Source organism: Hydra vulgaris, chromosome 03 (assembly GCF_038396675.1).
Source record: "Hydra vulgaris chromosome 03, alternate assembly HydraT2T_AEP".
In the NCBI taxonomy this organism is placed as follows: Eukaryota; Metazoa; Cnidaria; class Hydrozoa; order Anthoathecata; family Hydridae; genus Hydra; species Hydra vulgaris.
The window spans coordinates 20,057,501-20,083,868 of NC_088922.1; the positions used below are offsets into that span (position 1 = coordinate 20,057,501).

The 26,368-nt window shown below is 26.8% G+C and overlaps 1 protein-coding gene across 2 annotated transcripts in view; it reads right to left on the reverse strand.

The window, feature by feature from the left end:
• LOC100197092 (leucine-rich repeat serine/threonine-protein kinase 1) overlaps positions 1 to 26,368 on the reverse strand; it is a 148,938-nt gene that overhangs the window by 94,789 nt on the left and 27,781 nt on the right. For both annotated transcript variants that reach the window (XM_065792594.1, XM_065792595.1), the window contains exons 9-13: positions 11,309 to 11,867; positions 10,309 to 11,091; positions 4,777 to 4,910; positions 4,432 to 4,532; positions 252 to 377 (exon numbers count right to left, since the gene is read on the reverse strand). In XM_065792594.1, the coding sequence (XP_065648666.1) occupies positions 252 to 377; positions 4,432 to 4,532; positions 4,777 to 4,910; positions 10,309 to 11,091; positions 11,309 to 11,867 (1,703 nt within the window). The remainder of the gene's footprint in view (positions 1 to 251; positions 378 to 4,431; positions 4,533 to 4,776; positions 4,911 to 10,308; positions 11,092 to 11,308; positions 11,868 to 26,368) is intronic.

Here is a 26,368-nt window from a genome sequence, read left to right on the forward strand (position 1 = left end):
AATGTTTGTTTTTTTAACATTTTAAAATGATTTTTGCTAGTGTTGTTATTTATTTTACAATTTTTTTTTAAATCAAACTGTTGGAATAATTATGACAATATGTAACAATAATTATTTAGGAACAATTATGACAATACACAGGTTTTAGGGTTTTTTTAACATTTCCAAACCAACCATTAGAACAAGTATTCTTTAAATTTTTAATGTAAGTAATAGTTATAAAATATACAAGTAATTTGTTTGAAAAAAACCTGAATATTTTGAAACCACAACTTCAGTAGTGCCACTTCATTTTCAATGTTATCAGTAAATTGCCAAACAAGCAAATAAACTGCATGTTGAAACATAAAAACATGATGAAGTTCATCAAAATTGCACTAAACAGAAATAAAAAACAAGTTTAAACCTAAAATTCAATTTGACTTCTTAACCTTTAATTTTTTCAAACAAATTTTCAAAAAATTAAGATAACTAACAATGTTTAGTAAAAAATATATTGTATAATAAAAATTTTAAGTAAGCAAAGTTGATTATGCTAAAGAAAATTATATATATAGTAATTCATATAAATTATATATAAAGTAAATTATAAATTATATTTATCTAAAAAAAAAAACTTATTTTGCTTGGTGTCAAGAATATATTTGACTTGCAAATGTTTATATTCTTATTTTCAAAAAAACATACACACGCATAAATTTTCCAGCAAAAAACATCGAGATGTTTGTTACATCAAGTGTATTAGCCGAGAATGTGACCATTAGTCATTGTGAATCAAAGGATAGTAGTTATCAATCCTGACCTAACAGTAGAATTTAAGCCTTCTATTTGATATAAATTGTAAAAAAAATTGTGGTCCTAATGTGATGGCCAACCACTGTATATTTAGTTGCATTAATTTCACCCATAATTAAGCAAATTTATTTTAAATTATTTTTTTTTTTATTATATTGATGTATTATATAATTAGTGTTTTTTTATCAAGTGGAAAAATTGTTTACTTATTTATTTATTATTTACTTATTTATTATTTACTCGATAACACAACATTCAACTTAATACACAAAACTTGATACTGAGAAAATAAATTATGACACCAAACCACTAATAATAAGTCTATTATTTCTAAATATTTCCAACACAATATTTATAAAGCAGAGTTTTAAACTTTTAATTAATACAGTACTAAACTTAATTGAAATATTGAATTTGAAAAATAAGCTTGACTTCAACAAAAGTAAACATATTTCATACCAAAATCTAACATCAGATGAACAAAAGAACTTTTTTTTCAAGATCTTAAATGATAATGTAGCTTTTTAAAAAAATTAAAACTTACTTCACCCACGCTTGATGTTGGAAGACCATCTTTATTTTGATCTTATAAAGCAGAATATAATAAAAAATTTAAACTTAATGATAGCAAACTTGGTTTGGTTATGGTTTTATTATAAATGTCTAATTGTTATATAATAAAAACCAGCTGGGGCAACAGTTTTTTATCTCCTGTCTGGGTAATTATGTATCATACAGATTACTATACCAGAATAAACTTTTATCAGAAACTTAAACCTGGTGGCTATATTCTTGCTGACAGAGTGCTGATTCCTATCACTTACTGCTGTTATTCAATAACTATTGTGTTTTTTTATGTAAAATAATATGATTGTATCTTAAGGTTATATGTTTATTTTGCTGAATAAAGCTTTCTATACCAGCTTACATTTACTATCATTAACTTGCTACACAGTGGACTCGATATTAAAAATGCTACTGGGGCAATATTAAATCATAGCTTTTACAAAAGACTACAATTATCAGCAATTATTTAGCAAAAGTTAGACAGCTTTCTAATGTTCCTTTACATAATGTTCGAGAATAGAGGAATTTGGTGTATAAAATGTTTCCTGTTAATTTTATGACTGTGAGGATTAATCAATTTATTAGATACCATGTTGAATATCAATTAGATAATATCATGTTGAACATCAACTTTGATTATTTTAATATGAGTGTAGTTGAATTATGTAAAAGTGTATAATAAAAACATAAACTTGCTTCAAAAGTGCTCTCATTGACTTTTATAAGACTTTAAAAATACATTATTTGGAATTATATTTTGATTGTTAATTCAAATAATAACTTAAAGTTTATAACTAAATCAATAAAAATTTTTGATTAATTTAGTTGCAAAGAAAAGTTTCGCACAATTTATTTAATTTTCTGACTTCAGCAGGATATTCAAGGTGATGCCACCCTGATTATTTACAAATAATAAAAGTAAATTTATAAAGAAGCATTATATTATTATTTACAGATTAAAAATCTAAACACATTTTAAAAGAGGGTTTTAGTTTTAATTTGTTTATTGTCTGGTTTAAAAATCTTTTCATAACCATTTAGTAATATCCTGGACTCATTTTGTTCCAACACAAGTGTAAAGTTTTAAACATTACCTAATATTTTTTATAATGCTATAATTTTTCCAAAACTAGGTCTTTATCATTTGTTGCTAACTTTACTTTCATTTTCTGTTGATTTGTTACTACTTCTTGTTACAATATTGGCAATATTAGGTGCCTCTATTCACTGCAACTCGGATGCTAAATTACTACTACTTAAAAATATTAAATTATGATGTTGCTATTAAATTTCAAAAGATTTTTAAAAGCAATATGAATTGATAAAGCTTATAAAATTTGCAGAAAAACATAAAATATATACATAAAAGTCTTTAATAGCGATCAAAATTTATAAAAATAATAAAAACTTTTACTTTTGCAATATAAAAAAAGAATGTAACTAATTATTTATGCAATTAGTTATATTTTTTATGTAACTAATTATTTATGCAATTAGCTATATTTTTTATGTAACTAATTATTTATGCAATTAGTTATATTTTTTATGTAACTAATTATTTATGCAATTAGTTATATTTTTTATGTAACTAATTATTTATGCAATTAGTTATATTTTTTATGTAACTAATTATTTATGCAATTAGTTATATTTTTTATGTAACTAATTATTTATGCAATTAGTTATATTTTTTATGTAACTAATTATTTATGCAATTAGTTATATTTTTTATGTAACTAATTATTAATGCAATTAGTTATATTTTTTATGTAACTAATTATTTATGCAATTAGTTATATTTTTTATGTAACTAATTATTTATGCAATTAGTTATATTTTTTATGTAACTGATTATTTATGCAATTAGTTATATTTTTTATGTAACTAATTATTTATGCAATTAGTTATATTTTTTATGTAACTAATTACATCAATTGTTTTTCAAAACGAAAATAAAATTTTATTTAATATCTTATGTATATAAAAAAACATTTATAAAGTGTATTTATATTATGAACTTATGAATGCAATCTTGTGAAGTTTTAATTTTCCTTTCAAGTATGACGCATGTTGTTTTAAAAAAAGATGTGATGTTGCGCGGAAAGTCATCTACATATTTTTTCATAAAAATAATTTATTTACTTTTTCAATGTTAATATCGTTCTAGGTTTATGCTTGTAGAGTTGAAAGTTGTGTGAAGAAAAAAAATTAAAAAAAAACATCATTCTGAATAAACATTTTAAAGACAAGCCAAAGTAAAAATATAGTACATATGGAGGAAACACATGATGGATCAAAAAAAAAATATACTTTTTTAATTTTATTTACCTTAACTGTTTTTCATTTTGTAATATCTTTTTTTTTTATATTTTTGATTTTTTAAGTGACAATGATTGCAAACAGGTGACCAATGGAGTCGTCCAGTCACGTAGTTACAAAAGCACAACAGTTAAACACAGGAAGACAGTCGACAATAACAATCTGGGAAGTATGATAATTGAAGAAAAAATTGCAAATGATGTCACTAGGCAAGAATCAGCAATGAATCCTCAGACTATTTAATAGGAGAGATGAAATTTCACAAATCAGCGGGTAGGGGGGACCATAGTTTTTGATCTATTTATTCTTAGCAAATGATTAAATAATGACCTATGAGTTAGCAAGTTAAATCCACTGATGTAAGTGCTTGCATGACTAAAATTATTGGCAATATAAAACAATAAAATAGATAAGATTTTAAGAAAAATAATAATTAATAATAGTTAGATATTAAAAATATTCTACCCCAATGGTTTGAACTTCTTTGGTTAGTGTCGGTGTAATAAAACATAATAGCGTTGTCATAATAAAATATAACTTATAAATGTAGTATAATTCATGGTCTAATCACTAGACAATACCTGTTTTTTTAATTTTATCTGCCATGATTGTTTTTACTATTTCCATAATCATCATTTTTGTAATGTTTGAAATTTATTTAAAAAGTATCACTAAATTTTTTAAACCTTGCTAAATAAAAATAAACCTAGAGTTTATGGTAACACTAAACTACCATAATAATAAATCTACCTCCCAAATGATAAAATTCATGCATTTATTTTCATACATATATGACCAGTAAGAACAGTCTATTGCATCTCTTGCAAATGTACTAGTGGTAAGTTTGTACCCTAAAGTAGTAAATATAACATAAAAATTGTGAAAATAATGTAATTCATAAATTGTTTCTAGAAAACTAATGAATGCAAAATATTGCTAATTTAAAATTTAAAATTGTAAACTTTGTGGCAATTGTATTATTTATTTATAACAATTTATTTTTAGAAAATTGTTGAAAGTTTTTGAACAACATTAGGCATAGTAAGACTTAAAAATACCACAAAACAGTAACAATTTCTTTTCAAGGTATCTTACCTTTGATCCAATAATGTCTCAGATGAGTTTCTTTTCTAATATTCCCGTAGCTTTGAAGTGAGTTAACAAGAGGAGATTTTCTAAATTTTTTTGGACCAATCACCATTAACCTAATATTTGGGAAGTTCATCAACCTAATATTTGGGAAAGAACAAAAGAATTGTGTTGAATAAAAGTTAAAACTTTTATAAAAATGAAATAAAATATTGAATAATAATCAATTAATCTTTTAATTATATATTTTTCATCAAAAGAAATTCTTTTAGAATTCTAATTAAAAAACTATAATTTTTTAAATTACAATTATTAAAGAATTTCTTTTATTGAGATAAATGAATTTTTTTTTACAATTCAATATTTATAAATATTGAATTGTAATTTAGAGACTATAAGTTCGGTGAAAAAAATGGTTAAAAAGGGGAAAAAGAAATAAACCTGTTAAGAACTTAAGCATGAGTTTAAGCAAGTTTCTACTTAATGAACTAGAATTAAAAAATAAATAGGAACTTTTATCACCAGGAATTCTGGCTATTCCAAAATTTTATCTTAATTATTTAACCAAAAAAGATTTAGTTAAACTAAATGCTATTAGCAGACAATATTGCTTCCAATTAAATATAAGTTGAACGCCATTAGTTTAAGACAATACTTCTAAATTATGTCAATTATTTTATCCATTTATTAGACTACATGATTCCTTACACATTTTTAATTAGTTTATAATGATTTAAACATGTTGTAAAAAAAGATAAAAATTAAAAAAAAAAATTACTTTTAAAAACTTTTTTAATTTTAAAGTGATTTAATATTTAAAAATATATAATATATAAAATGATTAAGCCCGGCCCCAGATAATTGTTTTAACAAGACTTTTTAACAAACCCGGCCAAAGATTTAGCAGGAGCTGATAACCGGGGCTAGGTAAAAATTTATAAAACATTATACATTTAGGCAAGGCATTGTTACTTTTTTTCTTCCACTAGTGTGTTATCTTTACTTTAAACTAAAAGATTATTATTAGTTTACTTTTCTATGCATTCACATGCAGTACTTCCTTACATTGATAGCATTTAAATACTCCATTCACATGCAGTATTTCCTTAAATTGATTGCATTTAAATATTGCATTCACATGCAGTACTTCCTTACATTGATAGCATTTAAATAATATTTTTTTTACTTTTTAATAACAAAATAGTTGCCACCCCATACAATATGAATTTTTAAATGCTTCTGGCTTTCCTTTTTAAGTCTTGTGTCATCTTTGGTGCTCCTCCAGATGCCTGACAATTAACTACTTATAATATATATAACTTATGCCGATGTTATGAAATTCTACAACCTGACAAACAAAGACTAAAATGCAAGTTGAACAATAAAGATCCTTTACATCCCAATGTGGCAGAAAAAATGACAATAAAAGTATAACAAATATGGGATTGAGCTTTTTTTTTTTTTTGCTGATTAGGTAATAAATTTATTTAGTGATATGTTAGCAATTAACTTTGCTTTATATATATATATGTCACCAAATAACTTTTAGTGTGTTTTTATATATTGGGTCTTTGTAAATAACTAAACTACTTTTGAACCAGTAATATGTTTTAATGTTTTAAAGCTAAGTAATATGTTTTAATGTTGTCAAGCTATGTAATACGTTTTAATGTTGTCAAGATGAGTAATATGTTTTAATGCTGTCAAGCTAAGTAGTATGTTTTAATGTTGTCAAACCGAGAAAAGAAAAACAAGTGTGAAGTTATTTAGAATAAGTTTTATTATAGCAAATCAAAAAATTAATATAGATGTGGTTTAAGAAATTATGAATATAAAATGATTTTAAAAAAAATAAAAAGCAATCATTAATATTTATGAGTATATTTAAATGAAATTTCTTTTAAAATTATGCATGCTTAAAGAGACACCTAAGTGCTGCTATACTTTGGGGGTGAAAATTCTGTATATATATATATATATATATATATATATATATATATATATATATATATATACATATATATATATTTCATGATTTTTTAATTATCTACTGTAGTTGATGCAACTTCCTGGTGGCAAAACACTACAGTTATTACATAAGTAATTATAACAATTCCCAACTTCCTGTGAAATAATTTTTCTATAACTTGAAAACATTTTATGTTTAGGCATTCTTCCTGATGAACCTACTGATGGTAAAACATAGTGTTGAAGTAATCAAAAATTAGATAAGTGTTTTTACTAATTTATTATTACTCTGTTCTTTTAGAACATTGAGCACTCTGTTTGTAGAATACACTAACATAATTTATATATATATATATATATATATATATATATATATATATATATATATATATATATATATATATATATATAAATTAGAAGAAAATCATTTTACAAAAATTTTTCTTATTTAACACCATGTTTCATTAATAAAGACTTATCAGAAATGAAAAATCAAATTATTAAAACTTTAATTTATACTAAAAATTAAATTACAGGAAGTCGCAAATGTCTTAACTACTGTAAATTTTCACACATTTGTGGAATTTGCTAAGACTATTATAAAAAGAATTCTGGCCCACATCTCGAATCTGGTTCACAGCTTGATAAAATTAGAAAAGATATTATAGAAATTTTTAAAAATATTGGCTCACAAATCGAAATAAACATAAATTTAAAAATTGTGAACTTTCTTGACATCACATTTAACCTCTCTGAAAATTCATATAAGTCTTTCAAAAAACCAAACGATGAATTATTGCATATTAATATTAACTCAAACCATCAACCCTAAATCCTAGATCAAATCCCGCTTTCAATTAATAACAGGCTAAACCAAAACTCCTCTAATGAAAATGTATTCAATTCCTCTAAACGAATATTTGAAGATGCCCTTAAAAAAAGTGGTTTTGAAAATTTTGAACTAAAATTTGACCCTGAAAAAAAGAATACAAAAAAGTGAAATAGAACTACAAATGTAATTTGGTTAACCTCCCATATAGCAAAAAAGTTTCCACTAACATAGGAAAAGTATTTTAAAAATTGGTCAATAAGCATTTCCCGCCCTCTAATAAGTTACATAAAATTTTTAATTGAATTACAATTAAAGTTAGCAACAGTTGCACAAAAAATATGGAAAGAATTATAAAAGGTTACAATAATGCTTTGTTAAACAAGAAAGAAATCCTAAATGAAAAAACTACAGAAAATTGTAATTGTAAACAAAAAAACAATTGTTCAATGAGTGGAAGTTGTTTATCAAAAAATGCAGTATATAAATATGCTGTTTCCTCTGAATGTACCTGATAAACAATATATTAGCATAACAGAGGGCGAATGGAAAAAATGTTTTGCCAATCGTAAGCAATCTTTTAAAAATAAAAAGTATTCAAAAGACACCATGCTGTCAAAATATATATGGGAATTAAAAATATTGATGATTTTATACTGAATTGGTCCATCCTTAAAACAGCGCCTGCATATAACAATATTTCCAAAAAAATGTATACTATGTCTACAAGAAAAATTTGAAATAATTACACAAGCAAACCAAGAATGCTTATTAAACAAAAAATCGGAATTAATTTCTAAATTAATTCCTATTTTTTGGCACAAAAGGCAAGAAAATAAGTTTCTCCTAAAAAACTATAAAAATAAATGAGCTCAAATAATAGTTACATTAAGTCCGCCTTTTTTAAAAAGTATTTTTTTAAAAAAGCATAAGTAATCATTTTCAAAGAATTCTTTTTATAATAATGTCAGCAAATTCCACAAATGTGTGAAAATTTACAGTAGTTAAGACATTTGCAACTTCCTGTAATTTAATTTTTGGTATAAATTGAAGTTTTATTAAATTGATCTTTCATTTCTGATGAGTCTTTATTGATGAAACACAGTGTTAAATGAGAAAAATTTTTGTTAAGTGATTTTCTACTAATTTATAATTGCTCTGTTCTTTTAAGAACATTGAGCACTCTATTTTGTAGAATACATTTTAAAATTGTTTATATATATATATATATATATATATATATATATATATATATATATATATATATATATATATATATATATATATATATATATATATATATATATATATATATATATATATATATATATATATATATAATGGAAAAAGGTATGCCAAGCAAAAAAAACACTAATGGAGTTTTTGAAATTTGAAAAAAGATTTATTTCTTTAAAATAAATATATATCATATAAGTGATAATAAAGCACTAGAGTTCTTTCACTATTTTCATCAGTAGTGCTATGTTTAATGCTTCTGTCAAAATTTTTATCACTGTAGAAAGTTAGATAATAAAATTATTTAATTGCTATACTATAACTATGAGTTACCATTGTATCATTTTTATCAAGTCTCAATCAAATGTGTCATGTTTTTGTTTATGTAAATGACTTTCATACGACAACAAATATTTTTCACTTTTTAATTTAAGAAAAACAAAGAATTGTAAAAAAGGTTCTATAGTTTTATTGTGCAATCTCTGGCATTCAAATACATGATTGTCAAATTGTTCTGTAGATTTTCCTGTTCTGAAACTGGAAATATGGCCATTAGTACGGTTTCTTAAATTGTTTGTTTTTCCAGTGTAAGTAGATAAACCATTACACGATAAACACTTTAAATAATAAATAACATTTTTGCTATTACAAGTAATGCGACTTTTAATATTCCAAATAGTTCCATTGGACGTCTCAAACTTATCAACTTCTTGTAAATATAATTGGCAATTTTTACAATGAATATCTTTACATTTGAATAAAGCCGTTTTTTTGATAAATGAAATAGAGTGAAATTTTGAAGAAGTTAGTTGTCTAAGTAAACTTGGTGGTTGTTTGTAGGCTATTACTGGATGAATATTTGAAAAATCTAGACATCACCAAGTTTAAAAGTTCTCTAGAAGAATTACATAATTCAATTAGTTTTATATCTAGATTTTTTCAAATAATTTTTAAAACTATAGAACCTTTTTTACAATTCTTTGTTTTCCTTGAATTAAAAAGTGAAAAATATTTGTTGTCGTATGAAAGTCATATACATAAACAAAAACATGACACATTTGATTGAGACTTCCTTTTAAAAAAATGATACAATGGTAACTCATAGTTATAGTATAGCAATTAAATAATTTTATTATCTAACTTTCTACAGTTATAAAAATTTTGACAGAAGCATTAAACATAGCACTACTGATGAAAATAGTGAAAGGCCTCTAGTGCTTTATTATCATTTATATGATATATATTTATTTTAAAGAAATAAATCATTTTCAAATTTCAAAAATTCCATTAGTTTTTTTTATGCTTGGCATATTCCATTTTATATATATATATATATATATATATATATATATATATATATATATATATATATATATATATATATATATATATATATATATATATAATATATATATATATATATATATATATATATATATATATATATATATATATATATATACATATCATCATCAAAATCTTTACATTTTAAAAAAAAAAATTACTTTTTATTTATCAGCTCTTCAGCTTTTTGTAGAGATTTGACATCTGAATTTCTTTCGCAACCAATATTTATACTTGCAACAACATTCTGAGGATATTGAGGACTTGACTTAAGGTCTTCAATGAGACCATTAAATGAATCACTGATGTTGGAGTTTTGAGTAAAATATAACGCTTCTAGTTTTTTTAAGTCTCTTAAACCATCGGGTAACGATTTCAACAATGTATCAGAAATATTAATTGTTCTTAAATTTTTACAAAACAAATCTTTTTTGTTACTAAATGAATAAAACAAACTGATTGATTTAAGTTTATTTCCTAACAAATCAAGATGGACAAGATCAACTAGCTGATTGTGTTGTTGATGTTCACAAGTGTTGTTAGATGTTACACATAAACTTTCTGAATATGCATAACAAAAACTATTTGGTTGTTGTTTTTCAGAAAAATCTATCATATCCAGGTTGTTTTTAACAAGGGCTAAATGACCTAAATGTTTTGGAAAGCAAGATATACATTTTATTTCAGAAATATTATTAAAACTTAAATTAAGATAAAATAAGTTAGGTGCAAGACATGAAATTCCATTAGGCACTTCTGAAAATTTATTATTTGACAAGTCAAGATGAATTAAACCAGAATTTAATGCATATTTCTGTTTTTCTATATTGTAAACACCATCATCCTTATTAGATTTTCTGCTATAAAGGATATTTTTTATGGAAACCGGAAATCTTGAGGAACGATGATTCATTTTATTATCCACTTGTTCATTGTTATGTTCTCTAAAATCATAAGAAAAACAAAATAAAGTGTTATTATGCAACTTTATAATAACTTAAAAACTATATAATAACAAAGTTTTCAAAATAATTATAAAAAAATAAAATAATTAATATAAACACAACAAACATTTAAATATGAAACTAATCAAAATTGAAAAAAAAAGAGGAAAAACTATGTTTGTAAAAATAATTTAATAACTATTTGAAATAAAATCACCTGTTTAAGTTTATTAAAGAAGGTAATTTACTTAAATGATTGTGATCAAGCAATAAAACCTTCAATGATTCTGAAAGCCACATTTCCATTGGTAAACTCTTCAAATTATTGTTGCTGCAGTTGATATACTGTAAAATAGGCATTTCAAAAATAAATTTTGGGAGAGTTTTAAGAGAATTATGGTGCAATTCTAGCTCTTCTAAAGTAAGACCAACTTTTTGATTTAAAATATTGTTTTCATTTGTACTTGAATCCATATAAGACAAGTCGTTGAGTCTATTATTTGATAGATTTAATTTACTTAAGGAAGGTAGTTGAAAAAGTATAAATGGAACATACTTAAGTTTATTATCCGATAAGTTGACTTCAGTAATAAGTTGAGGATGTAACTTATTTTTTATTACATCATCATGATGAGAGTATATGGCTGATTGTGCAGCTAATATCCATTTTTCATCTAAGAAGTTGATGAAACGCTTTTTCCAGTGTATTGATACAGGAGTTAATGAGTCTTCATAATCATTTAAAGATACTGTGCTTTCACTGTTAACATAAACACCTATAAAAAAAACTTCTTAATTCAAAACTGTACATACATTTATGTATGTATGTGTGTATGTATATGCATGTATGTAAGTATGTATGCATGCATGCTTGTATGTATGTATGTTTTATTTTTTTTTTCATGTATGTATGTATGTATATATGTATGTATGCATCCATGCATGTAAGTATGTATGCATGAATGTATGTATGTATCAACACATGCATGCATCCATACATACATACATACATACATACATACATACATACATACATACATACATACATACATACATACATACATACATACATACATACATACATACATACATACATACATACATACATATGTATGTATGCATGTTTGTATGTATGTATGTATATATCATGTATGTTGGTTAGTCTAGGCTATTTTTGCAGTCAAAATTTTAATGCAAACTGCATTAAAATTTTCTTAAAAGTCTTTTTGCATGGTATAATGAAGATTTGCATTTTTTTTTTAAGTTGTCAACTTAAATTGTTGCTAATGGTTTTAAAGTTTAAAATTCTCTTATTTTAGAGCTTTTTTGTACATTTAGTCGAAATAGTAAACTAGGTCTAAATGCAAGATGAACTTTTAGGACCTCATAAATCACCAATTAATTCTAAAAAAGGATCAATGCATATATTAGAAAAATTCAGAAAATAAAATGATTTCATATCTTAGAGGCACTTGCATTTTTATGTTCCTTTTGCTTTGTAAATACACCACAAAAAATTTGAAGAACATTTGACAAAATTAGGAACTGCCTCATCGACCTCAAAATTTTAGCATTTTTAGTAATTTTTAAGAATATTCCAAAAAATTAAAATTTTTTTATTAAAATAAAAAATATACAGCAAATTTTATATCTTTACAGTAAATTAAAAAGAAGTTTTATTTTAATTCTTTTCCATTAAAACTGTTCAGTTTTCACTGTTTGTTCCATGCGTTCAGTTAACTGTTCAGTTACAACAGTTCATTTCTTTGGATTGGGAAATCTTTGCCAGTGACTTTCCACCATTTGAAATAAATATTGTTTTTGCTCTTCTTGTTTTGTTATTGTAGAATTAAATGCAGTGGCTAGAGCAACTCCTCTTTCTGCACTATCATTGAGAACTTTTAGTGCCTGAACAGTTTTCTTTGTGGCCTGATAATTTAAAATATCTGACCACTTCTCAACATCCTCCTTCAGAAAGGACATGTCTAACTGTAAGGCATCAAAAAAGAAACATGAAGATAGTCCAATGAAATACTCCAGAGGTTTTGCACTCAGATCTTCAGTTCCAGTGTATCGGATTAATTGACAATCGAGTTCTTGATTGTCTGCAATTTTGCAACTTTGCTATCATAAGTTTTTTCTTCATAACAGGCACAAGATCAGAAAACAGACCAAGTGGTGCTAGTTCTTCTTCAAGATACCATAAATGGCAACCCACTGCTTTCAACACAGTTGTTGAGATAACTTTTGATGTTGAACTGTACTTTGTTAATGCTTTTATGAGATTTAAATCGTTGAATAGAGCATCGCATGAGTATGAGCAGGTTATCGATATTTTTACATAGATAAGAGCAACAAACAAACAAATTCCAAGCACCCTGAACTTTCACGTTTGGGGAGAATAAATTGAGTTGAAATAAGAAAATTTTTAAAACATAAATTATTTTAGACATCCACCTTGCGTGGTGAAAAGCATCAGGAACTCGGAACTGTATGCCTCGAGGTGGAATATCTCCAAAAAAGATCAAAGTAAGTTCCAAAGTTTCACGATAATCTTCTCTGGGTAAATTTCCTGCTTTTCCATTCAACACTCCTATAAAAAAATCAACTACATCTCTCTTTAATTCTTCAAGTTCTTCATTTAAAAGATGATTGGTGCAAGCTGTATATGTTTCTTGGTCTATGTTTGGCCAATATTCCTGAAATTGACAAAACAACAATACATTTGGACCAGAGGATGGACCGAAAACTGCCTTGAAGACATCGCCACACAGAACTTCAAGAACATGATGGTGACCAACCGGAGCAGATTTTTTTCAAGTTTTCTTTTTAAAATTGTGCACGCACCATTTAGTCGACCTTTGTTTGATGCCGTAGTGTCAAAAGAAATTGCAACTATTTGATTTTGCAATTTCCAATCAGAAATGGCAACCATTGTTGCATTTGCTATAAGCTCACCAGTCCCTTGTGCCACTTTAGAAACTGTCAAAAGTTTTTCTGTTCCTAATCCTGAACCTAAAATCGCATGACAATCAATTTTTTCAGGCCCACCTGAAATAGCTGGCAAAAGTTTTCTTTAAGATAAGCTGCTTTTCTGTCACATATTTGTACGATCAAGTGCAGATGCAAGCGCTGAAGGAATAACATCTAAAGCAGATACCTTTGCACGTTTAGAAGTTGATGGAGATTTCTACTGACAATGTTCCTCAACAAAATTCTTATGTTGTTGAATCATATAGTCTTCATCGCTAGATATAGCATTGTCTGCTGCGCTTGAACTATTTGATGATACCCCATTGAACTTACTTTTGCATTCTTGATTCTTTACTTTCTTCTTTTTTTGCCAAAATTCTATCTACACCTCCCATGGCATATTTTCTTTCTGAATAATGGTCTGCAAGAAATATTTGATCTTCTTCTATTTTTATCAGCTTCAATACATTGTAGTGAGCAATATCAAAAAGACAATTTACTGAGTTAAAAAAATCTTCTTCTTTTACCTGCTGTGCTGACCCACCACAACTCTTGTTCTTTGAAATATTTCTGTATCTTTCCAATAAAGCTTCAGTTTTACGAACAATACATCTATGTTCAGCAGTTAGAATTCTAGCTTTGGCCCAGATCTCACATAACTGCTGGACTACAGTTTTTATAGCATCTTTTAGAGTTTGACAATTCTTTTTATGATGGAAAAAATATATTTTAAAAACTCTGCCACTAAAATGTGGTTCTGGTTCCCAATCAAATAAAAGTAAGTTTTTTATAATGTTTCAGCCATTATTTCTGCCAAACACCACTTGGTTTACAATAGTTCTATAATCAAATCTTTTGTAACTATGAGTAAATAAAAAATGTTTTGCATTATTTCATTTATTTTAAATTTGTTTTAACATAGCTGTCTGCAGTCAAGATTCCACCATTTTGTTTGTTTTATTTTTATTTGTGATCTATGATCTTTGGTAACTAATAAGCAAGTAAGTAAATAAATACTAAATACAAATTCTTTGCAGGTAATAATAGTAATTACTAATTAGCTCTTGTAAATAAGTACAAAAGTAAATATTTTAAAAATCAAGCCCAAAAATGAAAAATCTGCTAACTTTAGGTCCCATGAGGCAGTTCTAAATATTTTCTAATTTCAATAATATTTCATAGTTTTGTTTTATAGGTCAAAAGGAACATAAATATCAAAGTGCCTTTGTAATTGGTGACTTTAATTTTTTGTCTACAGAAGCTGAACTGCCCTAGTTATCAAGATCCAAAAATCCATTGTAATTGTTGTTGGACCTGCTCTACCTGCCAAGCTTGAGCCTCTCTCTTATCCTTATAAAGTTGTATCTTTTTCTCTTTTCTACAAATACTATCATGGTTGCTACTCAAAGGAGCTATTATCTCTAGTTCCATCAACAAAAACTCATTCTTGCTTGACTTGTCATTCAGCAAAGCCTCATTCTTTTACTGTATCTCTCCCTGCATGCTCTAAAAACTTTATTTGGTCTAGTTTTTTTCCCTGCACTTCAACCTTTCGGAACTGTCCCCCATCTTCATGTTTTCCTGACACATACAACCTGCACATTTTCAAGTCTTTTGTCTACCATTTCTTATGCTTTTGAAAACAAAAAAATATTGCTCTTTAGTAATATTTTTTTGTTTACTAGTAACTCCCAACTTAATACCAGCTGCTTGCAGCCGTGTTAGAAGTGAATCTCAATAAAAAAAAATAAGAAAAGAGCAAGTAAAAAATATCGATAAACTGCAAACAATAAGAGCTTTGAATAAATGATTCGAATTAATTTGTAGAAAGATATACATATACAAATGCAGACAATGGTACAAATAACTTTATTTAAAAGTGATGTGCCATTTAACATTTAAATACGTTGTTCTTTAAGTTAATAATAGGTACAACTTTTTTCAACAAAGTCATTAATGCTTAGAATTTTTTACTAAATACACAGTAACGGCCAAAATAATCAAACTTATAGCAACGGGTTTTTTTGTACTGTTTTATGTGTTTATTGCTATAAAATGTTTTCATTCAAAAAGCAAAATACATAAACATAAATAAATAAAGAAGGTAATGTTAAAACATCTCTTAGTACTTTCTATGGTGTCCTTGAACATTTACAGCAATCTCCATTCCTCAGGGCATTATGGCAACAAAAGACTCACACTATTTGGGCATTATTTTATGACACCGCATTTTTATTATGACTTCTCTCAGATCCGCTAATAAAGCTGGTTTCTGTAAAGAAACTTTACCTTTTAATTTCATCCTATAGTTTTTGATGTAGTTAAAACTGTCCAGTCACGGAGCAAGACTATTATTTGGATTTTTATCAATCCATCTTGACAACTTTTGCCTGATAGCAAACTGCCATACATGAAAATATTGAACATTCTAATTCAAAGCCAAATAGACAGATAGTTCTTCAAAATTTTCAAACAACTCATGGAACTTGAATGCAGCATATTACATTTAAAGATAAAGACATCTTCAAACTGTGAAATTCTTGGTAATTTTCAAACTGTGCAAGCACTAAAATTTACACTAGGAGATATTTGAGTAAAAATTAGTGAACTTGAAATCTGTGTGAACATCAAAGCTAAACAACAGAATATGTTTGTCAGTTTTGGATTGGTAATTCTTGGTCTTCCATAAAATTTTATTGGGTTGATGCTATTTGCAGAATTGAGCCACTAAATGATACCATAAACAGTTGTTATAAGCATCTTAAAACATTCATTCAGACTTGTGACCTTTCATTAAAAGTTTTACTAGAGCACATTTAGCATGTAATGTTGTTCCCAGAGTTCATGATAATAACAATTGAATTACACTTTTAATGTTTATTGAGCATTTAAGATATTTTCTTATTAATTGATATTTATACAATAACCCACACAATGCATGATTGTATAGTGTGTTGTCAGTACACATATTTTTGCAAGTACAGTTAATTCCCGATAACTCATACCTCTAAGGGACCAAGGAAAATGGTTCAACTTAATGAATGTCCGACTAAAGCAAACTTCCATTACATTGAACTTTGGATGATATGAGATATTAGATCGAGTTAAGGTGATTTTTCTTTATTCAATGCTAAAGTATATACATTAAATTTACACCATTATACTGTTTGAATGAAAGAAATTATTATTGTATTTACTCAGTACAGTCAAAAGATAACATTCAAAAAAGTTTAGCAACACAATGACTTTCTAATTATTTGGTAATAAATTGCGTCTAAAAGTCTCTTACTTAGAAATTTGTTAAACTATAAAATAATTGTTTTTTTATGGGTTTCACCATGATTTATCTTTTAACAGTTTTATTATAGAATTATTTATGTCTGATAAGGATCTACTCTATTCAGACCTAAATACAATTTAATAAAATAAAGAAAATAAACTATATAACAAAATACATAAAAATAAAGTTTTTATGTATTTTGTTATATAGTTTAATAATTGTTCTAACAGGAGGGTTGTAATTTAAAAAAAAGAAAAGTAAAACGCAAGGTAATCTTACTCATTTATCAAAAATTGAGCGATTAATGTAGTTATCTATTTAATTAGTTTAGTCTGTATTTGTAACAATTCTAAAGTAAGAAAAAATTCTGTTTAGTAGAAGAAAAAAAAAACTCAAAATCAAGTTTTAAATCTTATTTTAATAAGTACTCTCAAGTGTATGAAAATCAGTAAAATCTCAGATTTTACTGATTTTCATACAGTTGAGAGTACTTATTAAAATAAGAATTCCTAGAAAATTTTAGCCTCTGGCTCCAAGAAGATGCTGAAATATGACCATTTTACTTTTAGCAGATACTGGCCAGGCCCCTCTTGTCCCCTTAGAATTGCAACAATTATTTGCTTTCAGGGGTGGGGAATCCAATGGAATGATCAGAAGTGCAAAAAATTATTTTTAAAGTACCTGTATTTATCAATTTAAATACATTTAGGCAGTTTTTTATATACCAGATTTTGATGCTCAAGATAATGTGGCCTCGATGATATCAAAAAAATATATATTACACATCATTCTATATTAATTTATTTTTCAAAAAATATAAAGACTTTGATCTGCAAATATATGGATTTTTATATATAGATAATGGGGCATGGTCCCCACTTTTTTGTAACAGAATATTGCAATTAACTTTTCACTAACTTTCAGGCTAGCTGGAGCTCTGAAACTTTTGGCGCTTATGTAGTGCCAATGAACATGCATGTTAAAGTTGTTTTCAGGGCCTAAGACACCGGGGGAGGGAGTCTGGGTCATGGGTTCATTTTTTGAGGCAGAACATTGTGTTAGATTTTTCATTACTTTTCAGACTAACTGGTGCTCTGAAACTTTCAGTATTTGTGTATTCCTGATCAATTTGTGTTAAAATTGTTTCCAGGGTAAATGACCAGAGGGTCCATAAGGCTGGGGCACTAGGGGTCATGCCACACTTTTGTCAAAATAATTTTTTTTTTTTTTTTGCTTTTTTAATAAAGTAAAGATAATTTTGAAAATATTGTTTTCAAAAATTTTTTTCTGTTTATATTTGCTCCATTCAGTTTTTGATCATTCTGTATTTTATGATCTTTCTTAAAGTGTTTTAAGAAAGTACATATGTTTATAAGATTTTTGATTTGCAAGTACAGGCCTTATTTTAAATAAAAAATGCTTAATGTATTAGCTTAACGTGATATTTGACCTCTAAAATTCTCTTTATTTTTTTATTTTTAAAAGACATGTTATTTAATTTATTATTACTATAAGGGAATGTTTATTTTATTTATTTATTTTTCAATATTAAATAATTAAATTTAATGTTGCATTTTTAAAAATGTTTGGTATTAACAAAATTCTTTCTTTTCTCGACATTTGCATAAATCAATTAAAACATTAAATTTTTGAGTTTTTAAAATGATTATTTCTTAAATTTCTAATTGCAGCTTTGCAACTACAAATGTCTTTTTATTTTAAAAAAAATTAGCATGTAATAAATAAAAAAATTATGTCAATTTATTTACTTTATTTATTTAAAGTTGATTAGTTTATTATTAAAATTACATTGCTGAATATATCGTTTATTAAAAGATAATCGCTGCGATTTAACTTGTGTTATAAAAAAAAAGTTTAACTTACATTTTGTGCCTACTTTTGATGCAGCTATTTTAGACTGTGATCCGTGATACAAAAATTTTATCAAAAAACAGTTTTCTTGACCTCCCTCTCAGAACTACTTTGTTTTTTCCAAATTTGCGTTTTAAAGGATACTGATTCTGAATTCGAAAAATTCCCAAGTTTTCCTCCTGCAGTTTTCAAGAAATTTACGATTTAATTTTATATTATCGAGTGATTCGATTTTTATCGTGTAAGATAAAATAGTGATCTTAAAACTGTTCTTAGCAGCAGTAACTGCATAAATACTAAATTGTATATAAATAAATGAAATATTTTTATTATATAACCAAATAAACATTCATTTACACGGGCATATAAAAGTGAATTGATTTTTATTGTGTAAGTCTAAAAGTTAATTTGAAATATCATTTTAATAACTGATAATACATTTAATTTTTCATTTGACTTTTTTAAATTTATTTCTATTATCTTACAAACATAAAAGTTTACAAGGTGGATTACCTATATCAGAATCAGAATAACTTGAAATTATTCCATTGTAAGTATCATCGCTGTCTTCGGCGAATTTCAAATTTTTATTGCCACATTCAATGCATTGACGTAAATCAGAACACATCAGTTCTGCACTTCAACATGAGCATCATTTTGTATTACAACCAGTTGCGCATCTACGATTAATAAAATTTAATACGCTATCGGGAGAAATTTCATTTGACAGCCATTTCATCTTCAATTCGTTGCCATCCATTGTCCAACCATGTTCCAAAACACTTGGCATATTCAATAGAGGTATAGTGGCATGTTTCCAGATATAAGCTTGATAATTACAACTCAGTATGTGTTGTACTAATGCATCTGAAGTTGGAGGCAATTGCTCTTCACTATATTTGTCGCTCTTGAAGAGTTCATATCTCAACTTGTTAACTGAAGAAACTATGTCAGTACCATAAAAGTGACACACAAATTTCTCTATTTTAGTAAATAAATCTGATGCCATCAAGTGATTTTCATCAAGCTCTGCTAACACGCCTTCATACTCCTAACTCATACTGCTAACACGCCTTCATGCTTCTAACTCATGCTGCTAACATGCCTTAATACTCCTAACTCATACTGCTAATACGTCTTTTTTTTTTTTTTTTTTGTAAGAGCTTAAATACTGAAGCTTTTCCTTTACCATAAAATGAACTTGTAGTATTGCATCCTATTTTGTACGTATAATTAATGTAAGAAAAGTAGCATCAGCTACTTTTCTTACATTAATTATACGTTTGTTGTTTTGATTTTCAGTTGCAAATAATATATTAACAATAAAATGTTTAATAGCATGTAAAGCAATTACAAATACATCAGTGTCAGGACTCCAAAATACAACATTTTGGTGAGATGAAGCTGCATGATAACAGTGAGCCATTAATCCAGTAACTGCTTCGCCACGGTTACTTTTAAGAGAGATAATTTCAAATACTACCACATTATTTGCTGATAACATAAACTGATAACATTTATCTTCCTTAGTTAAATAAACACTATTATTTGAGAAATAAAATGTATTCAATGAACTCCAATGAGTAAACAAAAAATTTATTAATTCTTATTCATTTTTTCCATTTGAAAGGAACTTCTTCCATTGATGAGGTATAGGCTGTAGTTTATTTAATATACAAACAATTGAAGTTCCATCATTCTAAACTTTTAATACTATGATTAAAATACCTATCTGAAACAAAGTCAACACGCTGACACCCATAACAGCTGAACAGATTAATAACTTCTTTTAATATATATTCAGCTAACTCACCAAACATCTTGACTCTAACTTGTAACAGTGCCATCACATCCACTAGTAAAGCTCCACTTTCAACAATTGACAACACCAGTGAATCTTTAACGAGCTCTTCAAGAATTTTGAACAAATTACTTTTTGTTGCTTTTACTAAAGTTCCATCTACGGTGGCAAAAGGTGAGAGATGAGGTCGTAGGGGATACTTTAAAACTTCCTTTATGTCAATATCTCTGCTTTTTGCCATCAAGATTAACTTAGTAAACAAATTTCTGGTGTTCTTTATTTCCACCATTTCCCCTTTTTTATTTTAGTATGCACTTTATTGTGCATGTTGGAAAATGTATGCAACATTGTTTTTTTAATTGGATAAAATATGTCTGGCTGTTTGCAAAGAATATTTTTGTTAATAAAACTCTCAGCTATTTGTTTTCCTATTTCTCAAAGACTAAGCATATCTCTTGAAGTATTTTCTGTAGCAACTTTCCCACTTGCTAACTGTAAAAGTTCCTTTCTGTCATCATAAAAAGGATTTACCATTGTATTAATAGTCTCAAGAATTGATGTAACATCCTCTTCATCCTTTTTAATTCTTGAATCATCCAAGTCTTTTCTACAACTAAATATCATGTTTAAAAATATACTTTTGAAATGTTCTTTAAAAAAATTAAAAAAGCTATTCAAAAAAAACTTTTCAAAATTTTAGAATGTAAAATTATATTCATTCAATCAATTTTTCATTAAAAAAAAGGATTATTAGTTCAAATATGTTTATCGTGTTTTTGAAGATACTCCTGTGAATTCCTCAGCTGCTTCAGTTAACAAAGCCCTCTCCACTTAGGTTAACACTCATTTTTTAACAGCTCCTGGCTTATGAGACACTCCAGAAAGAAAACAACTGGAACTTTGTACATTGGTGATTAACATAAGTCTGATAGCTTATAATAATATCATAGAACAATTGACTTTGAATATAGCCATCATAGTCTGGATCTTCATAACATTCATTGCATGAGCCACAAGCAATAACACCAGACTCAATGAGTATATCCTTATTAAACAATCCTCAAGTAATACAACAATTCGATCAACAAATTCTGCGTTTTTCCATCTTACCATCTGTATTTTTGCATAAACTGCCTCATCAAAAACTATTACAATTTGATGAAGTGAAAGTTTGTTAGCTATTTTAATACCAGTACTTAAAATTTCATTAATGATGGATATATCAGTAACAGGAGCATTTATAATTGGTAAGTATGTAATTGTTGAAACACTTCTTTTATTTGAACTGTATAATTAATGTATTGTGTTAAAACCTGTCCAACAAGGCAAAATTCCTGTTGCATCTGAGATAATTTGCAAGTGATGTATGCTAAATCAAGATGTCTGTAATATTCCTGACAAATTTCAGTATCATTTATGACTACATCTTTGTATTCAAATAATTTTGTCAAGTTTTTTTCCCAGAAAATAAACTGGTATTTCACTCAATTCAACATTTACTGTCCTTATGCGCTTGCTAACTTCAAAAAAATCATTATCTGGTTTATTAAAATTAGGCAGTTTATGTATGCAAATACCGTTGTTCCAGAACCGCTAAGAGTTTCTTCTGTGAAATCTGCATTATTATACACAAGTGTAGTAAAGATATTTTGTTGAATATTCTTTGGTACAACCGGATAATCAAACCCCCTCAAAGTCATTGAAGAACAGGGATGTGTAAAGATACTTAAAATTTTTACAAGTTTACAGGAACAAGACATTTGGTTAATAGCAGTAGCTAATGTTATGACTTAAATGTTATTGTTTTACCTTTTGAAAAAATAAACAATAAATCTTGAGCAATATATAGAACTTTTAACTTCAGCTTGAACTCTATATTGACATAATTCTTGTAATTAACTTCATCTAACCAAGAACTATTAACCATTTAACCAAGAACTATTAACCATTTAACCAAGAACTATTAACCATTTAACCATTGAACCTATTAACTATATAACCAAGAATTATTGACAGAAAATTAAAAAGAGTATGTGGAATTCCACTTTCCATATTTTCAAGACTAAATCTGAAGCTGGTGGTGGCCAGCCATTTTTAATCCCAGTTCCACATCTAAAGAATTCTCTAATTTTCATACAAACTTGATGAAAGGCAGAATAACTAACATTAAATAAACTGATCTCTTGTTCACTTTTAGTTTCATTATTTTCTGAAATCCTGACTCTCGTGAATTTTGAGAATCAAGTTCATTAATTTCTTCATTTAAAACAACTGCAACTATATCCCCATAAAAACAAATTCACTTTGTCTGCAATAAAACAGCTGATAAAATACCAAATAATATATTTTTTATCAGAATTAAATTATGTTTTTATGATCTTTGCTTCAAATTTAAAAAATTAATCGTTACAATAAAATAAAAATAAATTTTTAATTTCATTTAAGTTTTTTTAAAAACTTAAAAAATAGAAAAAATTTATTATTTAAATTTATTTAAATTTATTATTTAAATAGCACTTATATCAAACATAATTGCCATTCAAACTTTTGTAACAAATATTTTTACATAAACGTCGTTCTAAAGTTAATGTGACTTTTTTCAAAATTAATTACTACTTTTAACTTACCGCTTATAGTATAATCTAAAAGTTAAAAAATGAAATCACGTAACCGATATCACTTACTGCTTACATAAAAATTGCTTAAGACATACATAAATCGCTCTACAGTTAACACTTTAAAACAAGGTCTGCAAGTATATGGATTAAAAACAGTCATCCATCTAAAATAATGATTTTAACTGAATTTTGCATTGTATAGTTTAAAACTTTTTTAATCAAAAAAAAATAGATATAACAACATAAATCTGTCAGATAACAACAATTGAAGAATTCAAAATGATGTTATCAGAGACAATAAACAAGTTAACAGTTTATTCCTACATTACAAAATGTCAAGCAAGATACCTCAGGTAACAAAAGGAAAATTTGGCAAAAGGCTGCTTATTGTCTTTTGCAGAAAACTACACGTTTGTGATACAAGATAAAATCTAAAGTTACCATTGCTGCCAAAGTCGATGCATGTTAAACCCCATTGCTTTCTATTTATTAAATGAAATTGACCAGCTTAAGGGAAAATCGCTTTGCTTCATGTCAGAAGATAATGAGCATGACATTGGTTTTGTTTTTAGCTGAGTAGAAAAATTCCTGGAATTAGGAGCTATCATCATTTTAACTCAGAACCTATAGATACTATTAGTTTTAAACGAACAAGTGAAGATTTTAATATAACAGGCATGTTTTCTTTTTCTGACATTCAAAGTATTTAACCTAATCAGCAAAATAACATCAAATCATTGATAATTAACATTATTGCATTGAAATTTGGTGAATTTGTTCTGTGTAAATATTATACGTTCGATTGGATTGGTACAAGCAAGATGTTATGATAATATTTATGCACATACACGGTCCTTTTAACAATCATTTCTGAGTATCTAGAGCAGATTAGTATTGGGTTCTAATTACCAACATAATTTGTACCATTGATGCACCTGTAACAACAACTGAATGTATGTATACTTTGACTGTTGACGCATCTAAGCAAATCTTAACAAAATCTCGAGACTTTATAGTTTTGTACTTTATTTTGTAAATAATTAAATAAAACAAAACAAGTACAAACCAAAAAAAATTTAAAAACAATATCATCTTTAGCTTATTAAAAATGCAAAAAAAAAAAAAATTTTTTTTTTGAGAAAATAAGTGGGGCATTGCCCTAGTACCCCACCCATGGACCCTCTGGTTGTTTTCTCTGGAAACAATTTTAACACGCGTTCATTAGAACTACACAAATGGTAGTAAAAAATATATCACAAGATCCCACTACAAAAAAGTGGGGCACTTGCCTCAGTTCCCCCTAATGTCTTGGGGCCCTGAAAACAATTTAACATTCATTGGCACTACAGAAATTCCAAAATTTTCAGAGCTCCAGCTAGTCTGAAAGTTAGTGAAAAGCCAATTGCAATATTCCCCTACAAAAAAGTGAGAACTGTATCCCATTACCCATATATGGAAATCCATATACTTGCAGATTAAAATCTTTATATTTTTTGAAAGATCAATGAAAATAGAATAATGTGTAATAATTTTTTTGATATCATCAAGGCCACATGGGTTTCTTGAGCATTAAAAACAGGTATATAAAAAATTGCCTAAATTTATTTAAATTGATGATTACAGGTACTTAATAACAATTTTTTACACTTCTGATCACTCCATTGGATTTGTCACCCCCAAAGATAGCCAGTTACAAGTTTTTAAGTAAGAAAAACCAAATATATTGTTAAAGTTATGTGACTTGAAACCTCTAAATGTTGCAATTCTAAGGGGAAAAGAGGGACCTGACCAGTTTCTGCTAAAATTAAAATGGTCATATTTCAGGATCTTCTTGGAGCCAGAGGCTAAAAATTTCAAAGATCTCTTATTTTACTAAGCATTCTAAACTGTATAAAAATCAGCAAAATCTGAGATGTATGGTGACATGACCTGGGTCATTTGAAATGGAACCCTATAAATAACAAGTATATAAATGAGAGGTTTAGAGTAGACCTAACATGACCTGCATTACTTATTTAGTGGGAGATGGAAATTTTAAATAAACAATAAATTTTGAAAAATACCAAGAGAAACATCATGCAAGTGCCAAGATTTTTTGGCCATTAATTTTCTAACATTTATTAAAAAATATTGAAATGATGACATTATGTAAAGAAAAAATATAGTATTATAAAAAAGTTCATATAATTCATGTTTTAATATTCATGCCAATAAAATTTTTTATAGATATTCTTAACATTAACTTATGTAAATATATGCTTAATAAAACAAATATTTTTAATTTTAAATCATTTGAATAATTAAAGCTATAATGCAAATTGACAAAGTTGGTATTAGATTGTTAATTGAGACTTATTGTCATAATCAGAAGTCTCCATCTGATGCTCACAAATTCATAACTACTGCCTGGGGTGAGGATGCAACTTCCATTCAAACAGTATACAAGTACTACCAAAAGTATTCTACATCAAACATAAGTGATTATAGTCAGTTTTCAGATGAATCGAGGTTAGGTAGACACAGTACCTCAACAACTATAGACAACATTGAGATCATTCAACAGCTGCTTGATGAAGACAAATTTTTAACAATAGAGCAAGTATGTGATGCCATAAACATTTCTTTTGGTTCAGTTTATTCAATAATCACTGAAAAATTGATGAAAAGATCAATTTGTTCACAATGGATCCCATATGGCCTCACCCCAGCAAATCAACAAAATCAGGTTGAACT